The 25,679-nt window shown below is 43.8% G+C and overlaps 1 protein-coding gene, 1 long non-coding RNA gene and 2 other non-coding genes across 4 annotated transcripts in view; 2 read left to right on the forward strand and 2 right to left on the reverse strand.

Annotated features, from left to right (window-relative positions):
* Positions 1-1,620: 1,620 nt before the first annotated feature.
* Positions 1,621-11,692, forward strand: CPOX (coproporphyrinogen oxidase). The gene is made up of 7 exons (XM_065062616.1): positions 1,621-2,096; positions 2,183-2,326; positions 3,286-3,396; positions 3,949-4,090; positions 6,973-7,191; positions 8,886-8,990; positions 11,188-11,692. Exons 1-7 carry the CDS (start codon positions 1,655-1,657, stop codon positions 11,273-11,275), a joined length of 1,251 nt encoding a protein of 416 aa, XP_064918688.1. The 5' UTR covers positions 1,621-1,654; the 3' UTR covers positions 11,276-11,692.
* A 778-nt stretch (positions 11,693-12,470) lies between these two features.
* On the reverse strand, positions 12,471-12,544 carry TRNAI-AAU (transfer RNA isoleucine (anticodon AAU)). The gene has a single exon. It is a non-coding gene; the product is annotated as a tRNA-Ile (tRNA).
* A 428-nt stretch (positions 12,545-12,972) lies between these two features.
* On the reverse strand, positions 12,973-13,044 carry TRNAD-GUC (transfer RNA aspartic acid (anticodon GUC)). Its single transcript has one exon. It is a non-coding gene; the product is annotated as a tRNA-Asp (tRNA).
* A 12,076-nt stretch (positions 13,045-25,120) lies between these two features.
* LOC110365505 (uncharacterized) overlaps positions 25,121-25,679 on the forward strand; it is an 8,524-nt gene continuing 7,965 nt past the window's right edge. Inside the window, exon 1 of the long non-coding RNA XR_010472530.1 lies at positions 25,121-25,292. This is a non-coding gene — a long non-coding RNA (uncharacterized LOC110365505). The remainder of the gene's footprint in view (positions 25,293-25,679) is intronic.

Here is a 25,679-nt window from a genome sequence, read left to right on the forward strand (position 1 = left end):
AGCTGCGTAGTGCAGCCAAATTAAGCAGGCTTACCACAGCCACTAAGATGGTAGTGCCCTTCTCCCTCAGCCACAGATCTCTCATGCAAACAACTACATGCTCCTTCCCTCACTACTGTCACCAGTGACCCAGGTCTCCTGGCTCATCAGGGATCCTGTCCTCCAGCTGATGGCAGAAGAGAATCCAGCTCACAGGTTGCCTGCCCTTCTTAATTGCAGAGTTTCGGCAGCTTCACAGCATCCTCTGCTGCCAAAGAGCAGTATTAGAACAGAAATGAGGAAATGGACTAAACCTTTGAGTGAAAGTTACTGCTTTACACAGACCTCCCTTCCCCCAAATTACCCTACAATGACCAGAGACAGACAATGAAGCCCTGATCCATATTTGGGACAAATCTTGCCTTCCATGGAACCACCCTTGAAACTGATCTCCTCTTGGGTACTGTAGGTGCAAAACAGTCCTAAAATGCTAGAAGCTCACTGTTTCCAAAGCACAGTCCCGTACCAAAGTACAAACCTTGCACAGCTGGGCTTCAGAGGTAGCTGTTATTTTTATCATCCTAATGCTCATACAGGCCCTTAACCAATGAGGAGTTTAATAAACGTCTTTACTTATTGGAAAATACGAACATGCTTATAAAAAAAAAAATCGTAAACCAGCTGTTTGATTTAAAAGCAAATTCTCATAGCTCGGCTCAGCACAGCACCATCATCAATGACTACAGGGTGATGCGTTTGCTCGGGGAAAATTGTTGTTTTATTTGTTTGCTAAAGCCTTTTGTCATTGTGTTAGCTGGTTTGTTGTACTGTCCCACTGTTGATACAGCTGATGTCGAGGCAGTTGAGGAAACAGATAATCAGTTTAACAGATCTGGTGCCAACACCAGCACCAAGAAAATCAAACTCTGAACTGTAAGTTGGTGCTGTGCAGTACCTTTCAACATCTGGCTCTACATAACCCTTCTCCTTATTACTCTGAATTCTTATTTTACTAGGGAACAAACAAACAAATACACACAGTGCTTTAACTTTGGAAAGAGCAAAGAAGGCATAAGCATGTGCCCTCTCAAATCCATGGGAAACACTTCCATTGCACTAAACTGGCAGTACCACAAACTGGTCAGATTCTAAAAAAAATCATTACTGCAAGTATAAAACCAGCAATGCCGTACACAGGTGAGCAATTCCACTTGGTTCACAGGACAGCTCAAGAAAATACACCCTTACTCCTACTTCAGCCATGTCTGGCCCTGTACAAGCCTTTTATTCACATGATTCCGCAGTCTCAAGCAGCTGCATTGACGAAACCGGGTTATTTGACACTAGTGCGCAGAAATGTTTTACGGGCGCAAGGACAGCAGCCCCCTCTCCCAAAGCCGCACCGGCCGGGCTGCGACGCCCGAGCCTTCCCCCCGCCGCTGCCTCTCCCGGCCGCAGCATCCACAGGGGGCGGGCAGCCCGGTGCCACCCCAGCTCCGGGGACCGGCAGTCGGCCCCGGGGCACCCAGCTGGGACAGCCCCTCCTGTACAGACACATATACATCTACATACACATATTTATACACCGCGCGGACGGCATGGCCCCGCCTCGGCCCCCGCTCCGCCCGGCCCGGTCGCGGCCCGCCCCGCCGGCAGTGCGGCGCTGGTGTCCGTCATGGCGGCAGCCGCTCAGCTGTTCCGCGGGGCCACCCGCGCCGCCTGCGGCTCGCCCGCCCTGGCCCTGGCCCTGGCCGCCGCGGCGGGCCGGCGAGCGCTGGGCTCCGCACCTCCGGGACTGGAGGCGGGCCAGGGCTGGCGGCGGGCGGCGCTGGCGGCCGCGGGGTCGCTGGGCGGGCTGGGGCTGGGACTGTGGCGGCGGCAGCAGGCCGCGATGGCGGCGTCCGAGAAGGACGAGGATGAGAAGGAGGAAGAAGAGCTGCGGCAAAGGTTCATGGCGCCGCCGGTGAGCGGGCTGCGGGAGCTGCGGCGGCGGCGGCGGGAGCTGCGGAGCCGCATGGAGCTGCTCATCATGGAGACGCAGGGGGAGATGTGCCGCGCCCTGGCCGCGCTGGACCCGGGCGCCTCCTTCGCCGTCGACACCTGGGAGAGGAAGGAAGGTACGGGGGGGGCCGCGGGGGTCACCCCGGGCTCGGGCACCCCGGGGGGCGGTAGCTCCGGCGCGGGGTGACCCTGGCGTTGGCAGGCGGAGGCGGCATCAGCTGCGTGCTGCAGGACGGCGAGGTCTTCGAGAAGGCGGGTGTGAACGTGTCCGTCGTGTTCGGGATCCTGTCCGAGGAGGCAGCGCGGCAGATGAGAAGCCGGGGGAAGTCTCTGAAGGCCAAAGACGGTAAGGGGTCCGGCGGGGAGGTGGGTGGAGGGACAGGATGCATTCACCCGAGAGTATTCCCCTGCGTGTACTGACATCAGAGTCTGGCCTTTGAGCAGAAGGTGAGGAATGGCAGCCTGATCAACGCTCAAGGGAAGATTTCATTTGTATCGTGGTGGTTTACAACCAGGCAGCTTGGCAGGTGGACTCTCATACCTCTAAAAATCTAGGTATCGGTGTTCTCCTGCTCTCTTGCTGCTTTAAGCAATGTACTGTAGCCACAGGTTATTTCTCAATGACAGTTTGACTCAGCAGTGAAACAGCACAGGAGTTATATACCAAAAGGGTGGACAGAGAAAACCAGAAAGACCTGAAGGCCAAAGATGAGATTGGACTAGATAATCTTTCAAGGTCCCTTCCAATCCCTAACATTCTGTGATTCTGTGACTATTCAAACCACATGTGTGTAGCAAAGGATAACTGTGAGGACTGGGGGTGGTGGGAAGCCTTAGCAGTGCCTTGTGTTTTAAGCGATCATCATCTAGTGGGTGCTCATGTCAGGCTAGACATGAGAAATAAATTTTTGACAATGAGGGTAGTGAAACACTGGCACAGGTTGCCCAGCAAGGCAGTGGATGCCCCGTGCCTGGAGACATTCCAGGCCAGGCTGGACGGGGCTCTGAGCAACCTGATGTAGCTGAAGATGTCCCTGCTCATTGCAGGGGGGTTGGACTAGATGAGCTCTGAAGGTCTCTTCCAACCCAAACTATTCTATGATTCTATGTTGTTGCATTTTATGACAAATACCAAAAAAAGCATTTAGTTAGGTGCAAAGAAGTGTGTGGATGAGAAGCAGATTGCAAATTGGTTAATAATTATGGTGACCCAACACGAGAAATTTTCTTGTAGCAGAACAATAGCTTGGAACCTAAGGAAGTTATTCGAAAAACTGAAGGTTTTCTATGCATCTCTTTATCTAGGGAAACTGCCTTTTTGTGCCATGGGTGTGAGCTCTGTTATCCATCCAAAGAACCCTCATGTTCCAACCATGCACTTCAACTACAGATACTTTGAAATTGAAGAAGCAGACGGTAAGAATTTTAATCCAATGAAGTACATATGAAATGTGTGACTCCACGTGAAGGAAGCATGAATATGTGGTGAGAGTAAGAGGTTAAGAACCAGCCCAGGCTTGTTCCCAGCAGTGCCAAGAGTCTGTTGTGTAGCACTCGATGTCTTAACCTCTGGGCCTTCCATTGTCCATTTGTAAAGTCAGTGTGATGTGTGCATCTGGTACAGTAACGCTGTTTGCAGTTGATGTTTTGCAGCATACACTGGGTGTTTCAGACTGAAGTTAAAGCATAGCTCCTCAGAAGTTGGGAGAATGTTGTCAGAGTCAGCGGTCCAAAATAGCGAAAAAATGGTTTTCCCTGCTTGGAAATTTATTTCATGTTTTCCTGAAGTCACTGGTCATTGCACTACTTTGAATTCAAATTTTTCCTTCTCAATGTTTAGGAACAACACTAAATAATTATTTTGTTTTGTATTATAAAAGTAGTTACTAGTTCTTGGTGAATGACTAGCAACGTATTTCTGTTCGGAAGTTTTTGAAAAAAATGGTGCTACTTGCCTCTCTCCTGTAGGAACTATACAGTGGTGGTTTGGTGGTGGGACTGACCTCACTCCAACTTACCTGAATGAAGAGGATGCTGTTCATTTTCACAAGACTCTGAAAGAAGCCTGTGACAAGCATGATCTGAAGCTGTATCCCAAGTACAAGAAATGGTATGTGGGGAGAGATGTGCTTTAGTTCTTTTTAAAGAGTACCAGCAGACCCTAGTGAAAATCAGCAAATGTGCGCCGGGACAAAATGTAGTCTAAAACAATCTGTTATTTAGAGAGGCCTGAGTTTTTTTCAAATCAGAGGGCTGACAACTAGGATCGTAAGTCTGCAGCCCGAATAAAAACCAAGCTGACTCTGCAAGGTTTTGTAAGCCACAGACTTCACTGGGCAATTTAAAAATTCCTTTTAGCCTCTGCTGTTAAACTAGGACAAGGCTTTCGCCCCATGGACTTGCACTAATTCTTCTTGCAGTGAACTCATGGTAAATGATGTTAGTGTGAGCTCTGCAACCAGTGCTGCAGTTGTGAAAGTCCCATTCCAGTTATTTCTGCCTTCAGTTTGACCTTCATTATCCTTTCTTTTTCTTTTTTTTTTGTCAGATAGGTAAAAAAGCTTGTCCTTAATGTAGAAGCTTCATAGATGGAGCTGTACTTTTTTTCCAGTGACACATTCACTGCAAGTGCAACAGCATATTCTCTAAAAATGCAAACTTTGAATGTTCTTCTTGAGCTAAGAGATACAGGTGATGAGATCCTTCACTGCTCAGAGGGTGGTTGCTGCTCTGTGTTTGATAATCCTATCTGCTACGAGCTGTGGTATCTAGAAAGGAGGAGTGATCCTTTTGTAAACTACTGGCTCTTGTCTGAGGACAGGAGATAAAGTGGGTGTTGTGGCTTGGGTGTGAGCCACGTAGAGAAGCACATCTTATAACCGTAAGACTACAGTTGTGCTCTTTGAGGAGTTTTTGCATGGTAGTTCAGATTGTCAATGGTCAGGTTGTTTGCAGCGTTGGAGGGAGTCGGAGAGAAGGACGCCTGTTCTTAGTCTGCGGACAGCTCATGGGAGGACTAATTGTATCCCATGAACAAAGGTGGTTTTCTCAGTCCCAGCACTAGTGTTTGCTGTAAGCAGCAGCTGTGTAGAGGCATGTGGTGTTCTCAGTGTCGGTGTAGTGTGAGTCTCCTCTGAGCTTCTGCTAATTAGCATTGCCCCTTTTCCCAATGTAAAAACTCTTGTTATGTTACCAGGTCTTCCTGATCTAGCTTTAATACTTTTGTCAGGCTTGTTCTCTTTTGCATTTCTGACTAACCCTTTTCTCCTAACTCTTCTTGCTGATATATATAAAAAATGAACAAACAAACAAAAAAACACACACAAAAAAATCATCCCAGTGAATAGAATAGTATAGGATATCTGTTACATATCCACATCTCTCTCGCTATGGCCATGCCACTTATGTTGCTTGAGAACAGCAACTGTGGATGGATACATACATGAAAAATGAGTCCTAAAGGAAGGCATGTTTTCCCTGCTGTTGATGGTTTCTGCTTGCTACATTCCTTCCATTTCTCTCCCATGGAAAGACTTGCAGAGCATGGCTGCCCAAGCAAGCAACTATAAGCAAGACAAGGTGTGGATCAGCTAATTTATAGTAATTGCACACCTAGACACTCTCAGTAAATGCAAGAGATTATTTGCCTCCCTATTGTAGGATAAGCCGCGCTTAGTCCTTCATAAACTTGCACTTGAGTAATGAAAAACCACTGCTAGCATGACTCCAAGTTTAACTATTAAAAAGCCTTTTTCCAAGGAAGGAATTTTGATTTTTCCTTAAGTGATGGTGGCTTTCTTATCTGGTCTTTGGTTTATATATTATTTTAGTTTTGATGCAGAAAACCAATTATTTCACCAAATGGCAAGAAGAATCAAGGAATTATCTTCCAAGTTTATTTTGAATTAATCTGAAAGCTGTACCAAAAAAATGGGATCTATATATAATTCTGGGAATGAAATCTAGAAGAGCTCTTAGGGTAAAGTTTTGAAATCAGGTGTCCCTTCTCCTTGTAAGCAGAGGATATGGATTGGATCACTCCACATGGAACCATCTGCCATGGTATTTGAGTGTTACATGTTCAGTGACCGTGTAGTGATATATTGCTTTGCAGAGACTGTTTCATCAGAGCTTTTACCATAAGTGAAGGCTGGAGTGCTTTCCAGATGGTGCTGTACCGTGCTGGCTCTCTGCAGTCAGTGAAGCAGTGTGGCAGCCATGAGCCAACAGTGTCCCTGGCAGCCAAGAGGGCCACCCGTGTCCTGGGTGCATCAGGCACAGCATTGCCAGCCGGGCGAGGGAGGTGATTGTCCCGCTCTGCTCTGCACTGGTGCAGCCTCACCTGGAGCACTGTGTGCAGTTCTGGGCGCCACAGGATAAAAACGATATAAAGCTACTGGGGAGCATCCAGAGGAGGGCCATGCAGTTGGTGAAGGGTTTCGAGAGGAAGCCGTATGAGGAGCGGCTAGAGTCACTTGGTTTGTTCAGCCTGGAAAAGAGGAGACTGAGGGGAGACCTCACAGCGGCTACAGCTTCCTCACAAGGGGAGGAGTAGGGGCAGATGCTGATCTCTTCTCTCTGGTGACCAATGACAGAACCCGGGGGAATGTCAGGAAGATGCACCAGGGGAGGTTTAGGTTAGACATTAGGAAAAGGTTCTTACCCCAGGGGGTGGTGGAGCACTGGAACAGGCTCCCCAGGGAGGTGTCACAGCTCGAAGCCTGACAGTGTTCAAGAAGAGACTGGACAACACTCTCAGACACATGGGGTGAAATGTGGGGTTGTCCTGTGCAGGGACAGGAGTTGGACTCGATGATCCTTGTGGGTCCTTCCAACTCAGGACATTCTGTGATTCTATGAACTGGCACTGCAGGAACTGACTTGTCATCAATATTTCACTAGTGCCATGTTGTGCCATGTAACTGTTTGGAGTTCTGTTCATTTCTTTGAATATTGTGAACCGTGTTAATAATTGTTTGCTACCTCTTCTAGGTGCGATGACTACTTCTATATCAAGCACCGTGGTGAGCGAAGAGGGATTGGAGGCATATTCTTTGACGATGTGGACTCTCCCTCCAAGGAGGAAGTATTCCAGTTTGTGAAGAGTTGTGCCAAAGCTGTTGTGCCTTGTTACATTCCCATTGTGAAAAGGCACTACCACGACTCCTTCACACCAGAGGAAAAGCTATGGCAGCAGCTTCGGAGGGGACGGTGAGTACTGAAGAAGCAAAAGAGTACACAGGAGGTGGATTATGCTGGTGACAAAAAAATGAGCTAGTTCTTCATGGCTGCAGGGTTTGTGTCCTGTTGCAGTGTGGGTAAGTTTGCCTATGTGGCCTACAGCTTGCCAGACAATTTCAACATTTTTTGTGTAAAGAACTGTTTTTGAAATCAAATACCAGATTGTTGGGGAAGAGGCAAAGAAGGTACTAGCACACCCTCATCTGTATCTGCCACTCTTCCATAACACAGCACAAACAACCCATACAAAATGCTACAGTTTCTCTGCAAATCCTTCAAAAGCCAAGAAATGCCGCTGCTTTGTAACAGGCAAAGGAGTGCGTGGTGTCTTGAATCCCACCCTCTCCTGCAGCCCAGTGATGCGGGATACAGGACTCCACCAGGACATGGGGAGCATAAGGGTGAGAGAGTCATGCTTCCTATTTAGTAGTGAAGCTAAAACCCAGAAAGTCGTGGAATAACTGTACCCAAGAGTACTTTTGACTTCTTAAATATATATTTATTCTATCTGATCTTGACACTGAAATGAGGATACAGTGAACTCTTTGCAAAGGAATGAAGATACAGAGGGGTTTTGTTTTTCTGGCCTGGTCCAAAGTCACTGTAACTTAAGAGACTTTTGAGGATGCTTATTAATATGAAGAACTGTTAATGTTGCAAAAGCTTAAGTACATTGGTAGATACAGTTGTACTCCTTTATTTATGTCCTGTGATTGTGTAAGTGTATGGAGAAATGAGAATACATGTGCTTTGTGCAGAAGTCTTTAGTTTCTGCCTCTTTTGCAGAGAAATATCTCTGATAGCAGCATAGAGAAGGCATAAACATTCAAGTTTAGATCACTGACCTGTAGCAATTATTCAAATAAGCACATATGCTTGATTTGGTGAGGCTATTCCTAGGAGTGTTGGCCTTTCGGGATGCTCCTAAAGTTGTACAGGGGAATAGCTTCTTTTGGTTGCAGCCTGGAGTGGTCATGAGGCCCACTTATTTCCCTGGATCTGTTTGCAGTTTACTGGTCTAAGCTAAGCTCTCAATTTCTGCAAACAGGTAAGTACTAATACCTCAGTACTGGTTACTAAGATAAATCCTGCTCAATTGTCACTGTTCTGTTCCTATGCTGGAGGCAGAAAACTGTCTATTCTGGCATTACAAGTCCCAGCCATCACTCTGAAGCTGTTGACTTCTGCTGCTTTTCAACGCTTCCCGAGAAAATCTTGTTTTGACCTTGCTGCTTATGTGTCTTTCAGCATGGAGGACTGCACAGCAGAGATTTTTCTGTGGTCATTTCCAGTTCCTTTAAGGCTCCTCTTACGTCTGACACCACCACAAAAAGGAGTACTAGCATAACCAAGCCAAACTTGGTGTTGAGCTTGCCAGCAGCCTTGAGGATTAGGAGAAATAAGCTAGTATAGCACCATGCAGAATACTCTCCTTAAATAGCTGGTATGCCCTTGTCTGTTACTTCCTATGCATTGGGGAGTGGCAAGGTCCTACTTGCATTCCTATGCAAAGGATGCTAAAGAACAGTTGGCTCCAAACCAGGGTTCATTCTGACACCCAGCACATCAGAAAGACAGGCTGGTTTTGTTTCATGTCTGCTGGCTGAAGAAAGCACAAGCAACTTCTGATAATAAACTTGTTTTTCTGTTGCATCTCTCCTTAGGTACGTGGAGTTCAACTTGCTTTATGATAGAGGTACAAAGTTTGGCCTTCTGACACCAGGGTCAAGAATTGAAAGTATTCTCATGTCTCTGCCACTGACTGCAAGGTAAGGGCACAGATACGTGGAGCTGGCAGGTAGGCACTGTTCTTATTGAAATACTTCATAGGATTAAATCAAAGCTCTGTCCTGGTGTCCAGTCTCTTTAACAGTGGTTAGTTCGTGCTTCATACAAGAACTGGCCAAATAAGTGCAAATACTTCTCTGGTCTGCTACACTCACACAGTTGCCTGTAATGACAAAAATATCCACTTAAATTTGAGAAGAAACTTCTTCTCAGTGAGGGTGCCAGAGCACTGGAACAGGCTGCCCAGGGGGGTTGTGGAGTCTCCTTCTCTGGAGACATTCAAAACCCGCCTGGACACATTCCTGTGCGACCTCACCTAGGCGTTCCTGCTCCAGCAGGGGGATTGGACTAGATGATCTTTTGAGGTCCCTTCCAACCCCAAACATACTGTGATACTGTGATCTAGAACATAGCCTAGATATTTTCTGACATGAAAAAGAAAAAAGGTATTTTTTGTGCTTAGTTCCTCCTGATAGATTTCCCCTTCTTGCTCCATGGGTTTTTGTTTAGTAGCTCTTTGAAACCATGCGAGCTTATTGCAGTCCTAACAAGCCTGTGGTAAGGAAGTTCCACAGTTTAACTGTTTCTTGCGTGAAAAAGTGCCTTTTTGTTTTCCACTTGCACCTAATGACTTCATTTGACTTTTCAGTGAGTAACCAGACTTTCTTCCTGTTCATTTTCTCCATAATAGTCCTTATTTTACACGCTTCTGTTTTTTTCATTATTTTCCAGGCTGATAAGTCCCCTTTTTTTTAATCTTTGTGCAGTGGCTGTTCCATACTTGGATAACATTTGCCACTTTTCTCTAGGCTTAAGTTTTCTATGCCCTTTTTGAACCAGGGATAAGGAACAGATGACATAAGCTATTAATGTGTATGTGTATCCAAGACGCAGGTGTGCTGTTGATTTATAATTATGTTTAAGTTCATTATTCCTTTCATAATGCTAATATGCTGTTTGCTGTTTTTGACTGCTGCTAAGCACTGAGCTGGCTTTTTCACAGAATTGTTATGATGCCAAGGTCTTTTCTGGGCAATAAAGGCTAACTCAATCTCTCAGCATGTATGTAAGTTTTTTCTGTGTACATCACTTTAGATCAATCGACAGTGACTTTCCCCTCACATTTTTTTGTTCAGTTGCTTGGCACGATATATTAACCATTGTCAACTGCCTTTTTAGGTTTTAACTGATCTTGCTTAATCTTGCAATATCACTGCCATTTACTGTGTATGCCCCTTTTTAGGTTGCTTTTAGATATGCTAAGTAGCACAGGCCAAATCATGAATTTCTTCAGACTCCATTAGTGACCTCCCTCCACTAGGATAACTGACCTTTGCCTACTAGCCCTTGAAGCCCTTGCCTATGGCCAATGAAGGCAGTCCTGGTCATACCACAGAGCTTTATCCTACTCTCAACACCAGATGTATCCCACACCTGGTGGTGTAGCACAGTCCTACCTTTTTATTTCATTGATGGGATGATCTGGTTTTGCTTGTTTTCATCAAAATAAATAGCTCTCTTAACAGCATGAATAGATGCTTCCTGGGAAAAAAAAAAGGAAAAAGGTTGTACCCATCCCTCTGTGACTGCTGACACTTTTCTTCTGCTGTCATGCTTCTTAGTTGCCTTTCTAATAACAAGTAGTCCCTCATCAACTTTGTTTATAAAACCAAGATTTAAAAAGGACTTACAGTGCTTCTAGTCCAGGTTCCTGAAAAATTTGCCCAGGGTGGCTGGAAATATTGTGTCAGGATCAAATGATAAAATTTGAAGCTGGCTATTTCCCTTAGGACTTGTATCCTCTCTCTCTTTTGTCTGAGTTTTTTTTTGGCTCACCTTCCTCGTGACACTAGTGTGTCACAAGAAACTGCTAAAACATCTTTGCAAATAAACCTGCATGGATTGTGGGGTGGGGGGCATTGCTCTTTCTTTTTTCTAGTCTTTCCAGAAGTTGGAAAGAAGATCAAGCTAACATTTCTCCTGTCTCTTCCAGTGTCATTATTTGTTTTTATTTAAATCAATGATTTGTAGCCATATCTGTCTATTTGACGCAAGAGTTATCAACTGTGTATGTAGCTTTGCATCCTCAGAAAAGACAGCTCAAGTCCAAACACAGCCTGGCATGGGAGAGGTGTCAGCCAGCTGAGCAGTCTGAGTGAGTTTCCCCTCTCCCTGCAGGTGGGAGTACATGCACACCCCTCCAGAGAGCTCGAAAGAAGCAGAAATCCTGGAGGTTCTGCGCAATCCCAAAGACTGGGTGCACTGACACGCATCAAGAACAAGACGGACTGCTTACACTGAGCCATTATGAAAGAACAGGGACGCCTGCAAACCAGCTCCTTCAAACTGCTGTTGTGTGGTGTTTTTAGTATGTTTATACTCTTACCTGGTGCCTTAATAATGCTGTGTAATTGTTATAAACTGCAAATATGTGAACTCTCTATTTAAGATTGATCAGTTAATGTTGTCACTCCCTGTTGATATTGCCTTGTTAAGGACTGGTGATACCCTCACAGGACTACTGTGCATGAACTTCCTCAGCTGATTTGTTTGACTGCAAAATGGTAAACTGTGTTCTCCTCATGGAATGAAAGCATTATGTGTGCCTACTCCTAGAATACGTTGGGATGTTTTAGATTTTTTTCTTTCAAAGAATAAAGGGAATATTTGATATGCTTTTAAACCTTGAAGTCTGCTTTCAGGAAGCTGTGAGAAAGGTGGTACTTAACTGTGTGGGTTTTGAGGCTATATAAATTGACTCGAGAAAGGGAAAGTGTCTTAAAATGTGCTGTGAGATTCTGGGTTAGGGTCCCAGTGTCACCTGATGAGAGCAGAAGACTGGCTGTCCATTTTGAGGAGAAAATCTTTCAGCGCTGTACCTCTCAGCTGTGATCAAGACAAACAGCCACCTGTTTTGGGACAGCCCCTTTGCCGGGAAAGTCAGGGAGAGATCAGGAAGCTGTTTGGTGTTGCCCTGAGGTCCTGCAAATTGCTCCCAGCCCCGAGCTGACTGTCCACATGTTTTCCCCCGGCACGAACCTCGTCGAGGGGAAAGGTGGTCTCGTCCCGTCCCATTTTCCCCCAGCCGCCTGAGGAAAAGGCAGCGCCTCCTCCCCATCGGGGAATCGAACCCTTATTTTCCCCGTAAGAGGCGGGAATACTCACTACTACACTAAGGAGGAACGACGTTATGGGCTTTCTTCCAGGACGCGGTGTGACGTCACATCTAGCGAGTTTCTGACCCGCGGGTGGCCGCTGTCTCGGTGCGTGCCTGAGGTGAGAGGCGCCCGGCCAGGCCGGCTCGCATTTGCTGTATGCTCACCGAAGTCAAGCTTCCCCTTGGGTTACCGTGTTCGCTTCCGTGTTACACTTCCTCCTCAAAAAGAAGGAAAAATCGGAACATTCAGGAAAAGCCAGCGATTTTCTCCCCTCCAGGGAGGAAGAGGAGAAGAAAAACTGAATGGCCCGTACGGGGATCGAACCCGCGACCTTGGCGTTATTAGCACCACGCTCTAACCAACTGAGCTAACCGGCCACTCTTGACCACAGGTTTCGCGTGCAAGAAGCTCAGGCGCTCACAGGGGCACGCTGCGAGTGGAACCACCACCCGGAGCTGCTCCTGCGGGCGCCGCGCCCGCTCTTTTTAAAGACGACTGCGGCGGGCCGCTTCAGGGACCGCTGGCAAAGCAGCACCGGCATTCACCGGAGTGAGGAGGATTGCTAAAACGGAGACTTCCAAAACTTTCATTCTTCTGTGCGCTCCGGCGCGGCTCAGCAGGGACCACAACCGAAACAACCCACCGCTCTCTCCCCTTCGACACCCCATGCATCTCCCCGCCGTGGGGGACGCACGCCACTGCTGCGGAACAGCTCCCCACCACCTTTTCTTCCCTCACACCGCGAACGGGGCTGCGGGACTGGAGGAAGAGCAGGAGCGCTCCCGAGTGTTAAAAACAGTGCCTCCTCCCCGTCGGGGAATCGAACCCCGGTCTCCCGCGTGACAGGCGGGGATACTTACCACTATACTAACGAGGAATGAGATATACACGCGCTTCCCCCCGCCGAGCCCCAACAGTCACTTACGGGGCGGCCCCTCCCTCCCCGCCCGTGCAGAGGGGCGACACAAAGTGTTTGTTGGGGTCCCACCACCCCGGTGAGAGGTAAAGGCGACGCGAGGGCAGTGGGGTGTCCTTCTGCAAAACCAGCTGTTCCGACGTGGCCTGGGAGCCGCTGAAGGATGGGCCATGAGCCAGCGGAGTAGCTTTGGCAGGGTGTATGTGCGGGTAGGGGTGTCTGCACACACGCTGGGGTGTGAAGCCCTGAAACGGCAACAGCCAGTGTAATAAATTTTGACTTAGTCTTGTAAGTAACAAAAGTTTTATTTCTAATCAAGCAATAAGCAAAGACAGCGCTGGGTGCGGCCTAGAGACCTCAGTCTCCCTTGCGGCACACACACACACAGCTGATTCAGTTCTCTGGTTCTTATAGGCCTCCTCTGGTCCACAGGTTCCGGGTGTAACTTTTCACCCATGCTGAAGGCTCTCACGGTGTGCCTTGCATCATGTGAGGTTGACTGCTGCGTAGCCAGTTTCGATCGCCTTACTTTGGTTACTTATGAGGTAAATACATCAAGCAGAACAAAGCAAGTAAGAACTCAAACAAACATCTCCTTGTTAGGTAAATACATCAAGCAGGACAAAGCAAGTAAGCATACAAACACTTCTCAGACCTCAAACAAACATCTCCAGGAGCTTTAACGAACAAACATTTCTCGGAACTACTTGTCACAGCCAATCTGATGGAAAAGGCAGCACAGAGTGCAGACAAGCTCATTTCTTAAAAGCTGTATGATGATGAGCCCTGTTTTCTACTGTGGTGAAACCACCAGCTGCCGAAGGAAACTGTGAATCCTTCCCGGGCTGGAAAGCCAATTAGATCACTTGTAAAATCAAAGCATTATGTAAAAAAAAAAAAAAAGGCAAATCATAGATAAGAGTTAAATACCTCTGAGCTTGTTAAAAAGTTGTAAAAAAGGAGGACATCATCAAATTCCAAGACCTTTGCTTCACAGTCTGTGTGAGTGCTGAGTTCCTTGGTTGTCTTCGCATTTGGCATTTCATTTGCCACTAACATTACCTACTATAATATACTTTAATAAAAAGAAGAATGAAGAATAAAAAGGAAGCAAAAAATAGGTAACAGCTGCACAGAGCAAGCATACAAATGTTTCATGATAATGCAAGAGGTTCCTCAAAACCAGTGAACATTTAACACATTTCAGCAAAACGGGTTGCAAAGCTGCACTAGAAGACTGACAAATGTGTGGTATGAGCAGACGGTCATAGATCTGGTGTAGGAAAATCTGGAGTTAGAAAGGAAGAGGACAGGAGGCATCTGATGCAACGAAGAGCAGAAAGCTCCAGACATGGATTAAGAAGAAAGAAACAGTAACTTACACAATAAAGGCTTCTAAGTTGAAAAAACATAATTTATCAGTGAGACACAGGGGCTTAAAAGAAAAATAATTGTGGGCACTCCACATAAAATAATTATTTAGTTAGCTATGGACCTGGAAGAATCTGCAAAAAGCCATATATCTAAGAAAAGCAAACCTGACATGCTCCAAATTCAACAGGCGGTGTTTTCTTTTTGTGGCTGCCCAGCAGCATTGCGAGGTCACTAACACTGCGAGTCCCCAGGACTGTAGGTTTTCGTCCATCGAAGAGACTCCAGTCCTCAGGAAGCCGATCAAATGATTCTGGGAAATAGTACTGAAGCAATACAGGCACTCCGGATGCCAGACGAAGAGCACCTGTCATAAGCAGAATACAGGTTTTAAACTCCAGTCTGTCTCACTCTTTCTTGCAAACACACTTTAAAAGGATTTTGTTAGAATTTTGAGATCAAGAAACATCATAACAAAATTAACACTAGTCAGAGAAGAGAGAAGCTGTAAAGTCTACTTTAGGTATCTGCTCTTTTGAGCAGACCTAATCTCCCTGTAATTTCAGCATAATGAACTACTTAAATTCAAAGCACAGAACAGTGCAATTCCTCACTTTCACATCCGTTTGTCCTGATGCTCACAGCCAAATAAGTTTGAAGACTGAAATTCATCACACTGAATATTTGTGCATATTTTGGGGGTTCTTGAGCACCAAATACAATGGTAAAAATAAGTGAAAAAACATTGTTACAGTAATATCACCTGCAGAAGCAGGGAAGTGAAGGAAGGGTAAGAGAGAGCAAAAATTGTATGTTAGCATCAAACTTTTTTTTTTCTTTTTAAGTTCTGTGGAGAAATGGGAAGTGTAATAGATTGTGCAACTAAGAAAATTTGCTAATCAAACCAAGATTAGCTTGAAAGTTAACAATTTACCGAGTTGTGTAAAAGTTAAACTGCATTGTTCTATCACCATAGTTTACTACATCCTGTTTTGCAAGTTTTAGCTGCAGACATGTTGTGTGTTTATGGGGGAGGGGGGGAATGTGCTTCACTGTAGAAGAAGATTGTATGCGCATGCCTGAGAAGCGGGAAAGACTGATGAACAGCATAGCAACCCATCTAACCAACCAGGAAGAAGATCTGGGGGCGTGTACTTACAGACTGTATATAAACACTTATTTGCTGTAACTCAGTTTGCGTGCCGTGGGTGGAGCAGTGACTCCCCGGCCACCCAGCGCTGTTTTGCTCATTTATCTTTAATAAAAATTATTTTCAATTTCTTTGAGTCAGATTTGACTATAAGAATTTGGTGCCGTGACTTGGATCCAGACCTCTGTGCTGCGGGATCCTATCTCCAGGAAGAGTGCCCCCCCATCTACAGATGGTCCTGGGGCTGGGGTCCTGTGCCACAGACCCTGGATATCTGAACCAAAGATAAGTGAGCAAAAGAATAAAACTGCATTTCCCCATAATTTTTGTGCACGAAGAGCTGAACGAAGACTTGGAAGAGAGTAAGTGATACTGTTCCGTCGGTGAATGAGGATAAAGTAGGTAAGTGATTCCATTTGGTCGGGGATTGGGAGTACCCGAAGTGTGACTGACTGCGACGTCCGTCAGGACGAAGCGAGTGTGGACCTTCCAGTAGTGCGGTTCTCATTACCCGCGAGGGCGTGAGCCATGACCAAATGGAGCGAGTGTGTTTGTGACAGAAGGCACTTTTGGAAGATGGGGCAGAAAAAAAAAAAAGTAAATCTTCAGACCCCATAAAGGATCCAAGTGTTAAGTTACCTGAGATTCTCCCAGATAGTCCTTTAGGTATCATGATAAAATTCTGGGATGATTATCCATCTAGAAAAGGAAAATCAAGGGAAAAGATGGTCCACTATTGTATAGAGGTTTGGAAAACAAATCAGGAGGGACCATTTATATTGGCCAGTGTTTGGTTCATTTGAGGATTGGATTTGTCAAGCCTTAAATACCTATGTGAATAGTAAAGAACCCTTTAGTTTGGAGGAAAGTGAATATGCTAGTTTATGGATTAGATCAGACACCCAAAATCATCTATTTACATTTAAAAGAGAAAACAGAAGGGCTGAGAAATAGACGATTCACAGTTATCACCCCCGCCCTATATCCCACCTCCGGCTGCATCAGCTCCTATTCCCCCTTCAAATTTTGATCCTCCTACCCCTTTGGCTCCTGAATCAATATACCGTAGCCTTGAGCCCCCTCCCATCCACTCCGTCAGCAAGTGGAAATAAGAGAGTGACCAGGAGCCAAAACAGAGGAAGACCACAGAATGTGTTATATCCCTTAAGGGAAACTGCTATGGGAGGACTGCAGCCAAGGGCAGGGTTTGTATCAGTCCCCCTGAATTCAGGAGATGTAAGAGAATTTAAAAAGGTTAATGGGACTGAGGAATGTAACTATTGCTGAGCTAATTGGAATTGCATATGAAGTGTATTATGACTGGAATTAAATGGAAAAACAAGAAAGCGAAATATCCCAGGCCTGTGTTGTAATATAAATTACAGGCCTGTGCCAAGCTGTAAGATAAATTCAACCTCCCCCATCCATGTGGCCTTGCCTGTGTCTAAACTGCAGCAAAGAGAGAAAGGAAACACTGCTAGAAGCAGCGGAAGGGGAAGGAGGCGGGGGGGGACAAGCCATATGCCTCTCAGGGTAGCCTGACACTCAAAATAGTGCGAGCTACCCTAGAGAAGTTATAGAAACTGAGGGCAAAAGAAAGTAGAAATTTGGAAATGTTGTCAGATGAGGCTTAGAGAGTATTCAGTAACAGAAAAAAGGAAGATTGTTGAAAGGATAAGAAAGTAGGGAAGTAAAAAGGTTAGAAGGCTTTGAAGGCCTTTAGAGAAAGATCAATGTATATTGGGAAAATCAGTGTTGGGGAAGGTACAGAAGAAGTAGGCAGAGAGAGAAATGGACAGTAGCAAGTTTTGAAAAAGACAGATGGGAACCCGGAACAAACAGAAGCAAGTGGAATTTTTAGTGGATTGCCAATAAGTAACAATTACATAGTAGGTAAAGGGAGCCACTGGCCAAAGTGAAAGGGCGTATTTTTGTGAACCTTTGAAATACGAATTGGGTAAACAAGTAAATATTGATAAATTTATATATATATATCCAATTCCCCAAAACCTTTTTAGGAGAAATTTGTTGGCACAAATGGATGCAGTAATCAGATTTGAAAAAGGAGAAATTACTCTGGAGGTAAATGATCAGTAATATATGGAAATAATGGGCTTGCATTTAGCACAGGAGGCAGACAAGTGGCTAACTGACAGTAGGCTGTTAAAATATGAAGGTATTTTACTGCATTCACCTAAATTTGAGTTAGGAACCACTAGCTTGCAGAATCCCGCTCAGTTTCTTTAGGGAGAACCTACAGGGGAACTGTTACATGACTGCATAAAACTAATTGAAACACAGACAAAGATCAGAAAAGATTTAGGAGGAGAAGAACTAAATGAAGGGGAAAAATTATACATAGATAGTTCCTTTCAAATAGTAAATGGACAACGAAAATCAGGATACACTATCATAGATGGCGTTAGTTCTCAAGTTAGGGAGTTGGGACCCCTTGATAAAACCTGGTCAGCCCAAGCGTGTGAGCTATATGCTTTAATGAGGGCTTTACGATTATTGAAAAATAAGAAAGGTACAACATATACCAACTCTAAATATGCTTTTGGGGTAGTACATACGTTTGGAAAAATCTGGGAAGAGAGAGGATTAATTAATGCACAAGGAAAAGGACTAATTCATGAAGCGTTAATAAAAGAAACCCTTAGTGCCTTGCGAGGACCTACAGAAATTGCAGTGGTACATATAAAAGGGCACCAAAAAGGGACCTAAATTGACAGTTAGAGGAAATAACTTAGCCGACGAAGAAGCAAAGAAGGCAGCATTGATGGTAGTGAAAAATTCCGAAGTAATAAACGAAACTCCTATAAAAAGTTTTATGGAACATCTGAAGGTAGAAGACACCCTATTGAGAGAATATATAATTGAATTAATGAAAAGAAGACAAGAATTAAGAAAGAAAGGGTTAGTGACACAGCGACCCCCCCTTAGACATAGCTATACACAAATTCCAGGGGATCAAGTATTCATAAAAACTTGGAGGGAGAGCAGTTGGGAAGGACCTTTTGTTGTTCTTCTCATCACAGATACTGCGATTCGCACAGCAGAGCGAGGCTGGACTCATGCATCCCGAGTCAAAGGGCCAGTAGAATCGACCTCCGCCAGATGGACTGTCATGTCTGAACCAGGAGATCTTCGAGTGAAAATAAAGAGAAGCGGTCTGGGGAGCGAATCACCCTGAGAAGGTCGTAAGAAAAATTTTAGGGCTGAAGCTATAAAATGAACGTATGCAAAATATCAAGATAAAGTGCTGTATTCGCAATTGTAATTGTTTCCCTTTTGTATGTAGTTGCTGTGCCTATTGTAAAGAAAAATGGTATTACCATTGTAGTTATGAGAAGTTTCCCCCAGGGCTATGTCCTGAATGTGAACGAGAAGAGTTTAAGTTAACTCAAACTACTATCCGCATTGCTGGCAAGCTAGGGTTGTTTAAATTAGACTCTGACAACCAAAACTATTGGAACTCGACAAAGTTTTAAGGAGCTCTTCGAAAAGGGAGTGAGGGGAGAGTTACGAAGTAACGGCCAACCACTCTGAATAGTGTGTCGGAGAGTGGTCAAGATTCTTTGTAATCTATCCCCTATAAAAGCTAAAGCGTGGGAATCTGTAGTTAAGAGATACGACAAACGAAAGTTCCTACCTGGGGCTCCCGAAGAATATCCTTGCTGCCAAGAAGATGGATTACCTCGCTGCTGGAAGCAACCCAGTAGGCGAAGGAGGCAGGAGGGTAAAACAGGGGAGCATATTAATCAAGTGGAATTCAATGTTGAGTTTACTACAAATGCTCAATGGAATTATGCATCCTTTTTCCAAGAACTCCCAAGGTGTGAAATCTGGCCATGAAAATGATCACCCCATAGCTCGACAGCAATATTGGACTATTCAACAAGTGCTCAAAATTAGCTTAGTTCTTTTTATAAGATTAAACGTAGTATGTGGGAGTAATCGTAGTAATCCTCATCAACCTTATGAATGGATCCTTCAAAGAGGGAAAGATCAGACTGTGATTAAGCGAAATATCACCGCAGGATCCCCTAGTTTTTCTGTTCCCCTTTGTCAGTTAGCACCTATACAACCATGTTTAGATCAAAAAGCCTATTATTTTTGTCCCTCTTCTAATCCGGGGAAGAGTTATTGCAACTATCCTAATCAGTATTATTGTGCTTATTGGGGTTGTGAAACTATTGCCTCTGCTTGGGCACCTTCTATGCGAGATAAGTTTTTAACCACAACTTGGGGACCTTCGGGATGTAAACCACCCCAACATGATTCGACAGGGGGAATAATAGGAAGTAGTAATTGTAAACATTTAACACTCACGGTTTTACAACCAGAAGATCAAGGATGGCTATTAGGAAAAACCTGGGGAGTTAGGTATTGGGAACCCGGAACAGATAGAGGGGGATTAATACGAATTACTAAACAAATAATTACCACACCGCCACAAGCTGTGGGGCCAAATATAATTATAAAAGAAGGTGAAAAGAAGAAAAGCAAGAAGAATAGTACAGTTGCTCCTCTCCTTAATGAAACTTTAGCCCCAACTAAGAATCCTGATATAGATGAGAAAAAAAAAAACTCCTCTATTCAAACTAGTGCAAGCAGCATACAACACCTTGAATAATACTGACTTCAACATGACCAAGTCTTGCTGGTTGTGTTATAATGTTAAACCTCCATTTTATGAAGGAATAGCCCTGAATGGTACATATAACCTATCTAATTCAAGAAACTACTGTAGGTGGGAACAAAAGAAGGTGGGAATCACTCTTCAAAACGTAAGGGGGCAGGGGACATGCCTAAGGAGAGTGCCACTCACAAGAGAAAAACTGCAGTTATAAAATAAACACAACAATGATAGCTTCACATAAATAGGTAATACCAGAAACAGGTGGATGGTGGATATGTTCCAGAACAGGATTAACCCCATGTGTATCACTGAGAGTAATTAATAGTAATACTGAATTTTGTATTAAAGTCTTAGTAGTCCCACGAATACTTTATCATTCTGAAGAAAGTATGTATATACACTGGAGTACTAAAAATCATAAGATCCAGAAAAGGGAACCTATAACAGCTATTACTATAGCCACGTTAATAGGCTTAGGAGTAACTGGGGCTGCAACAGGGATATCATCTCTAGTTCATCAATAACAAGGATTCGCCTCTCTCTGAGCAGCTGTCGATGAAGACCTAGAGAGGATTGAAAAATCTATTATCTTGAGAAATCTTTAACTTCTCTCTCTGAAGTGGTATTACAAAATCGGAGAGGGCTAGATCTATTATTTTTGCAGCAAGGAGGAGTATGTGCAGCTCTAGGAGAAGAATGTTGTTTTTATGCTGACCACACAGGAGTTGAACGAGACTCCTTAGCCAAAGTAAGAGAAGGATTAGCACAAAGGAAGCGAGAGAGAGAAGCTCAACAAGGATGGTTGGAATCCAGGTTTAATCAATCACCCTGGTTAACGACCTTGATTTCCACTCTATTAGGGCCTTTGATAATGTTAATGTTAGTTTTAACGTTTGGTCCATATATTCTCAATAAGCTGTTAACCTTTATTAAAAGTAGGATGGATACAGTACAACTCATGGTAATGAGACAACAGTATTTGGAATTAAAAGATGAAAATGATCCAATCTTAAATACAGCACGAGAAGCTATAACCCGGTTTGATCAGCAAATTGAAGGGTGAAAAGAAAAAGGGGGGATTGTAATAGATTGTGCAAATAAGAAAATTTGCTAATCAAACCAAGATTAGCTTGAAAGTTAACAATTTACCGAGTTGTGTAAAAGTTAAACTGCAATGTTCTATCACCATAGTTTACTACATCCTGTTTTGCAAGTTTTAGCTGCAGAGATGTTGTGTGCTTATGGGGGGTGGGGGGAAACGGAATGTGCTTCACTGTACAAGAAGATTGTATGCACATGCCCGAGAAGCGGGGAAGACTGATGAACAGCATAGCAACCCATCTAATCAACCAGGAAGAAGATCTGGGGGCGTGTACTTACAGACTGTATATAAACACTTATTTGCTTTAACTCAATTTGCGTGCCTTGGGTAGAGCAGTGACGCCCCGGCTGCCCAGCGCTGTTTTGCTCATTTATCTTTAATAAAAATTATTTTCAATTTCTTTGAGTCAGATTTGACTATAACAGGAAGTCACTGTATCTTTCAAAGACAAGAGCAGCTTCAGAAACCCCTGAGCCATGTCTTCCTTCAATTAGTTTTTATGATGTGCTCCATTTTCAACTCTGCAGAAGAGGCTGAACTGTTGAGTAATATCCAGGAGACAATCCATTTTCCCCTGCAAAACATACACTCTTTACCAGAGTACACTAGGCTGAAAATTGTTACAGCTCACAAGTTGATCTGCATGCCGATAGGACACTGCTGCCTCACAGTCAAACCATTGCTCAGGACCTCAAGGATGGATGACTAAGAACAGTAACATATTCAGCATGCAACTTCAATCAGATGCCCTAAGCTTGTCTGAATCCTCACTGACATAAAATAATTTGTCCTCTTAAAAAAACAACAAAACCCATAAAAACCTCCACACAAACCAAAACAATATCCATAAGCTTAAGAAATACTTGGATATCTGACAATTATGTCCTAACAAATGCCCTTAAATGAAAACTTAGAGACTTGGCCTGACTTTCCCAAAAGCTGTGAGGAATTTAAGTACATCAAAGACCAAACAAAATAGTAGCTTTGCCCCTCCTTTGGCACAGAGACAGACAAGGGTTGGTCACCTTTTTAGGGACCAGGACTAACCCCAGACTTTTATCTGTAAAGCAGTGGCTTGTCCTCCAACCTCTGCTACCTTTGAATGAAGCGCAGAAAACTATTGAGGGCTTGTGCACTGAAAATAAAAGTCAGTCACAAAAGACATGCTGAGCTACCTGGAACACCAACCAAAGTGAGTCCCACCATAGGGGTATCGGTGTTAACAACCTGAGAACTGCTGGGATAAGACCTTCTGCACAGCAGGAGAGATCGCTCAGTAAAGAAAGAGCAGCTGGGAATTTGAATACTGGGAGCCAGAAGATTGCAAGCGTAAGTGCAAGTGCAACACAGTGCTTTCCAGTAATATTATATGATATATACACATGAAACCAGAAACTTAACCTAAATGCTTTGCTGTTTGCTGAGTTTGATGTGCCTGTGCAGTCTTTTGACCCATCTCTGCCCATCCTCATCTTCATCCTTGTTTACTGGCACACAAGAAGAAATGGTTGTTATTTTGGCAATCACACTGGATACATTAGTTTCCAGAATGGAACATTATAAAAAACAGACAAGTCAGAATTCTTTTGAGAACTGACAAGGTATTATTGAAAAAAAGCAGACTGGAAACCAGTTTATTACCTCAATTCAGGAAATTCCATGTTAGCACCAGGACAAGTAAGACTTGGGTATTTCTGTAAGACGACAGGTCCTTTGCAAACTGACTAGGGATTTCAGGAATAACTCACGGTCTTTTTAAAATGCACTTAAATGTTTACCCATACTTTAAGAGTGGAAATAGATTTTCACCCTCATGTTTGATTAGGAGAGGGTCTCTTGGCTTTAGTCTGATAGTCTGCGCTGCTACTTTTTTCCCTTACCACATGAAAAGATTCAAATTTTCCAATCAATACAGGTGTTTTTGCTGCATATTGCCATATAGATCAAAGAAATCTAAAACAAAGCTAAGGGAATACATGGAATTATGTGTTTATAAAGAAATAACATGACTGAATTCAAGTGTCTTGTTTTGGCCACTGCATTTGCCTGTGAATGCTTTTAATGACAAAGTGCAATGATTTGATGTACCTTTGGCATCAGAAAAATTTTGAGCTGACAAGCTTTGTGATCTGGCTTCTGTGCCATCTGACCTGCTCTGAGAAGATCTGAGGAAGTTTGATTCTTTATCTGTCTTAATGGGATCCGCTGTATTCAGCCAGCATGAGTTTAGGTATCTTCCAAAGGTGCACTTCCCCTTCACTGACAGTCTGCAAAGCTTCACCTCTGTCTTTTCACACTGCCATATTATTATCACAGATACTTTTATTTTTTAAGTTCTTCCTAATTTATTGTTCAATCAAATATAATTTTTCAATAAAATTATGAAACAATTGTTTATTTAAAAAAATGCAAGAAGCACATTTTGTATTGCTTCTATAATATACAGATATTGTGTGAATATAGTTCAAAATAAATTTCATTGTCTTTCAAGATCACAAAGATGCCAAGGGAGAGGTATATATTCTTACTTTTCCCTTCTTAATTATGGTACCTTGCAGATAATGATTGTGTCCACACAACTAATTTTTGTACTTTGATTTAGCCAAGAACTCTTCTACCAGGTACTTTGGAGTCTTAGGGTTTTCTGTAACTATAATTTTATATTATATTCTATTAAATGTTTTTTTTATTTTAATTTTTAAATTATGATCATTTATAGTGAGTCTGTCTTTTCAGACAAATTTATAGTTTTATAGGTTCTTTTTTGTCAACTGAGTGATTTTTTTTCATTTCCTTTGCAGTAATATAATGTTGAAAACTCTCAAAAATTTTGTAGCTACTGCTGTAAGTTGTAATTCTGCCTGCTAGTTATTAGTATCACTGCTGGCTGTTCACCAAGGTTTGCTATTGCTCCTTGCATGAGGACAAAACATTAATTTTAACATACAATCCATCAGAAATACACTGTAGAATGCTGGAGTCAATAAAACAACACATCTTTGCAGGATTGTGGACTGCACAGAATCGTATCAGAATGTATTCAGACTTTTTTAGATGGGTTATGAGAAACAGAACTGTTTGCTCCTGCAGGCTGCAGACTGTATATTATAATGAGATTGTATGTGAAGGAAGAAGCTGTAGATTTTCAAGGCTGAGAGGAGCGTGCTGATCATCAGCAACAATTTTGTCTCCTCCACTTACAGGCCAACTCTTTTACATTAGCTTGCAGTGGTTGCATTAGGGGACCCTGAAAGTTGCTGGTCAGAATAAGGTAGCCTGAAAGATTGCTGACTACATTGCCAGTTTTCTGAAAAAGAAATGTTGGAAGATTGATTTAACCATGAATGAAGCTCAACATTTAGTACCAGGGCCAGGACAAATGCTGGCACCACGACAGGCAGATTTGTGGTGGGGTATGCTGTCTGCTGGGCCAGGCAGCTACCAGCCAGCCCACAGGGTGGGGGAAAGGTAAATGGTGGTGGGTGGGAGGACATTCGCGGGTTGCAAACTACTGTGCCACAATCTGCCATCTCAGACATACTGGAGAGACCTGGGTCGGTAGGTCAGGATGGGCAGCTACCAAGCCTCCTTAGCACAAGACCAACAAGCTCTGTGAGCTGTGGGACAGCAGACATCATCCTTTTCATAGGGTGCAACATCAGGAAGCCACTCTGATGGTGATTGTGATGGTGGCCGTCACAGTGGCTCCCTGATGTCACAGTCTACTTCCCTGCATGTTGTCCTGGTAATACCAAGGAGACTTGGAACGAGCAGGGTTCAGACAAGCAGAGGTGAGTGGCTGTCGTCCTTTGGGTGGCATGCCAAAGAGGCTGTTTGCTGAACCACAGACTGGACCATTTGGCTTGGCAGCAAAGGGCAGCAGATGAAGAAGAGGCACATCTGAGACATCATTGTTGGCACGAGTCATTATCAGTGTTCATGTAAGTGATGATGGATGCAGCAAATGGGCATATACACTTGTGAGAAATGGAATATAAATGTGCCCAAATATGGTGAGATGTCTGTTAAGTGTGGTGGCAGATAGGTGGTGTGCGCTCTTGTGCCATGTAACAAATGTCAGCTCCAGATCACACTTCTCTGCAGGTTCCTGATGCCACACGAACTGAGTAATGCTCCAGAAAAGTATATTCTAAAGTATATTCTATATATAAGTATAATATATAATGTTTTATATATATATATATAATATAAAAAAATAATATAAGTATATTCTAAATTGTTACTTTTTTCCCCCTTTTGGCACTTAATCGAAAACCAGTTACCTAGTGCCATGTTCGCAGCACTAACTGAAAAATACTTATATTAAG

This window comes from Columba livia, chromosome 1 (genome assembly GCF_036013475.1).
Source record: "Columba livia isolate bColLiv1 breed racing homer chromosome 1, bColLiv1.pat.W.v2, whole genome shotgun sequence".
Taxonomy (NCBI): Eukaryota; Metazoa; Chordata; class Aves; order Columbiformes; family Columbidae; genus Columba; species Columba livia.

What these genes read in the sequence shown, in the direction of transcription:
- CPOX (XM_065062616.1), top strand. Translation starts at nt 1,655, where the DNA reads ATGGCGGCAGCCGCTCAGCTGTTCCGCGGGGCCACCCGCGCCGCCTGC. An exon ending in GTCTCTGAAGGCCAAAGACG is followed by an intron (nt 2,327 to 3,285) that starts GTAAGGGGTCCG and finishes CTCTTTATCTAG; the next exon opens with GGAAACTGCCTTTTTGTGCC. An exon ending in TCTCTGCCACTGACTGCAAG is followed by an intron (nt 8,991 to 11,187) that starts GTAAGGGCACAG and finishes CTCTCCCTGCAG; the next exon opens with GTGGGAGTACATGCACACCC.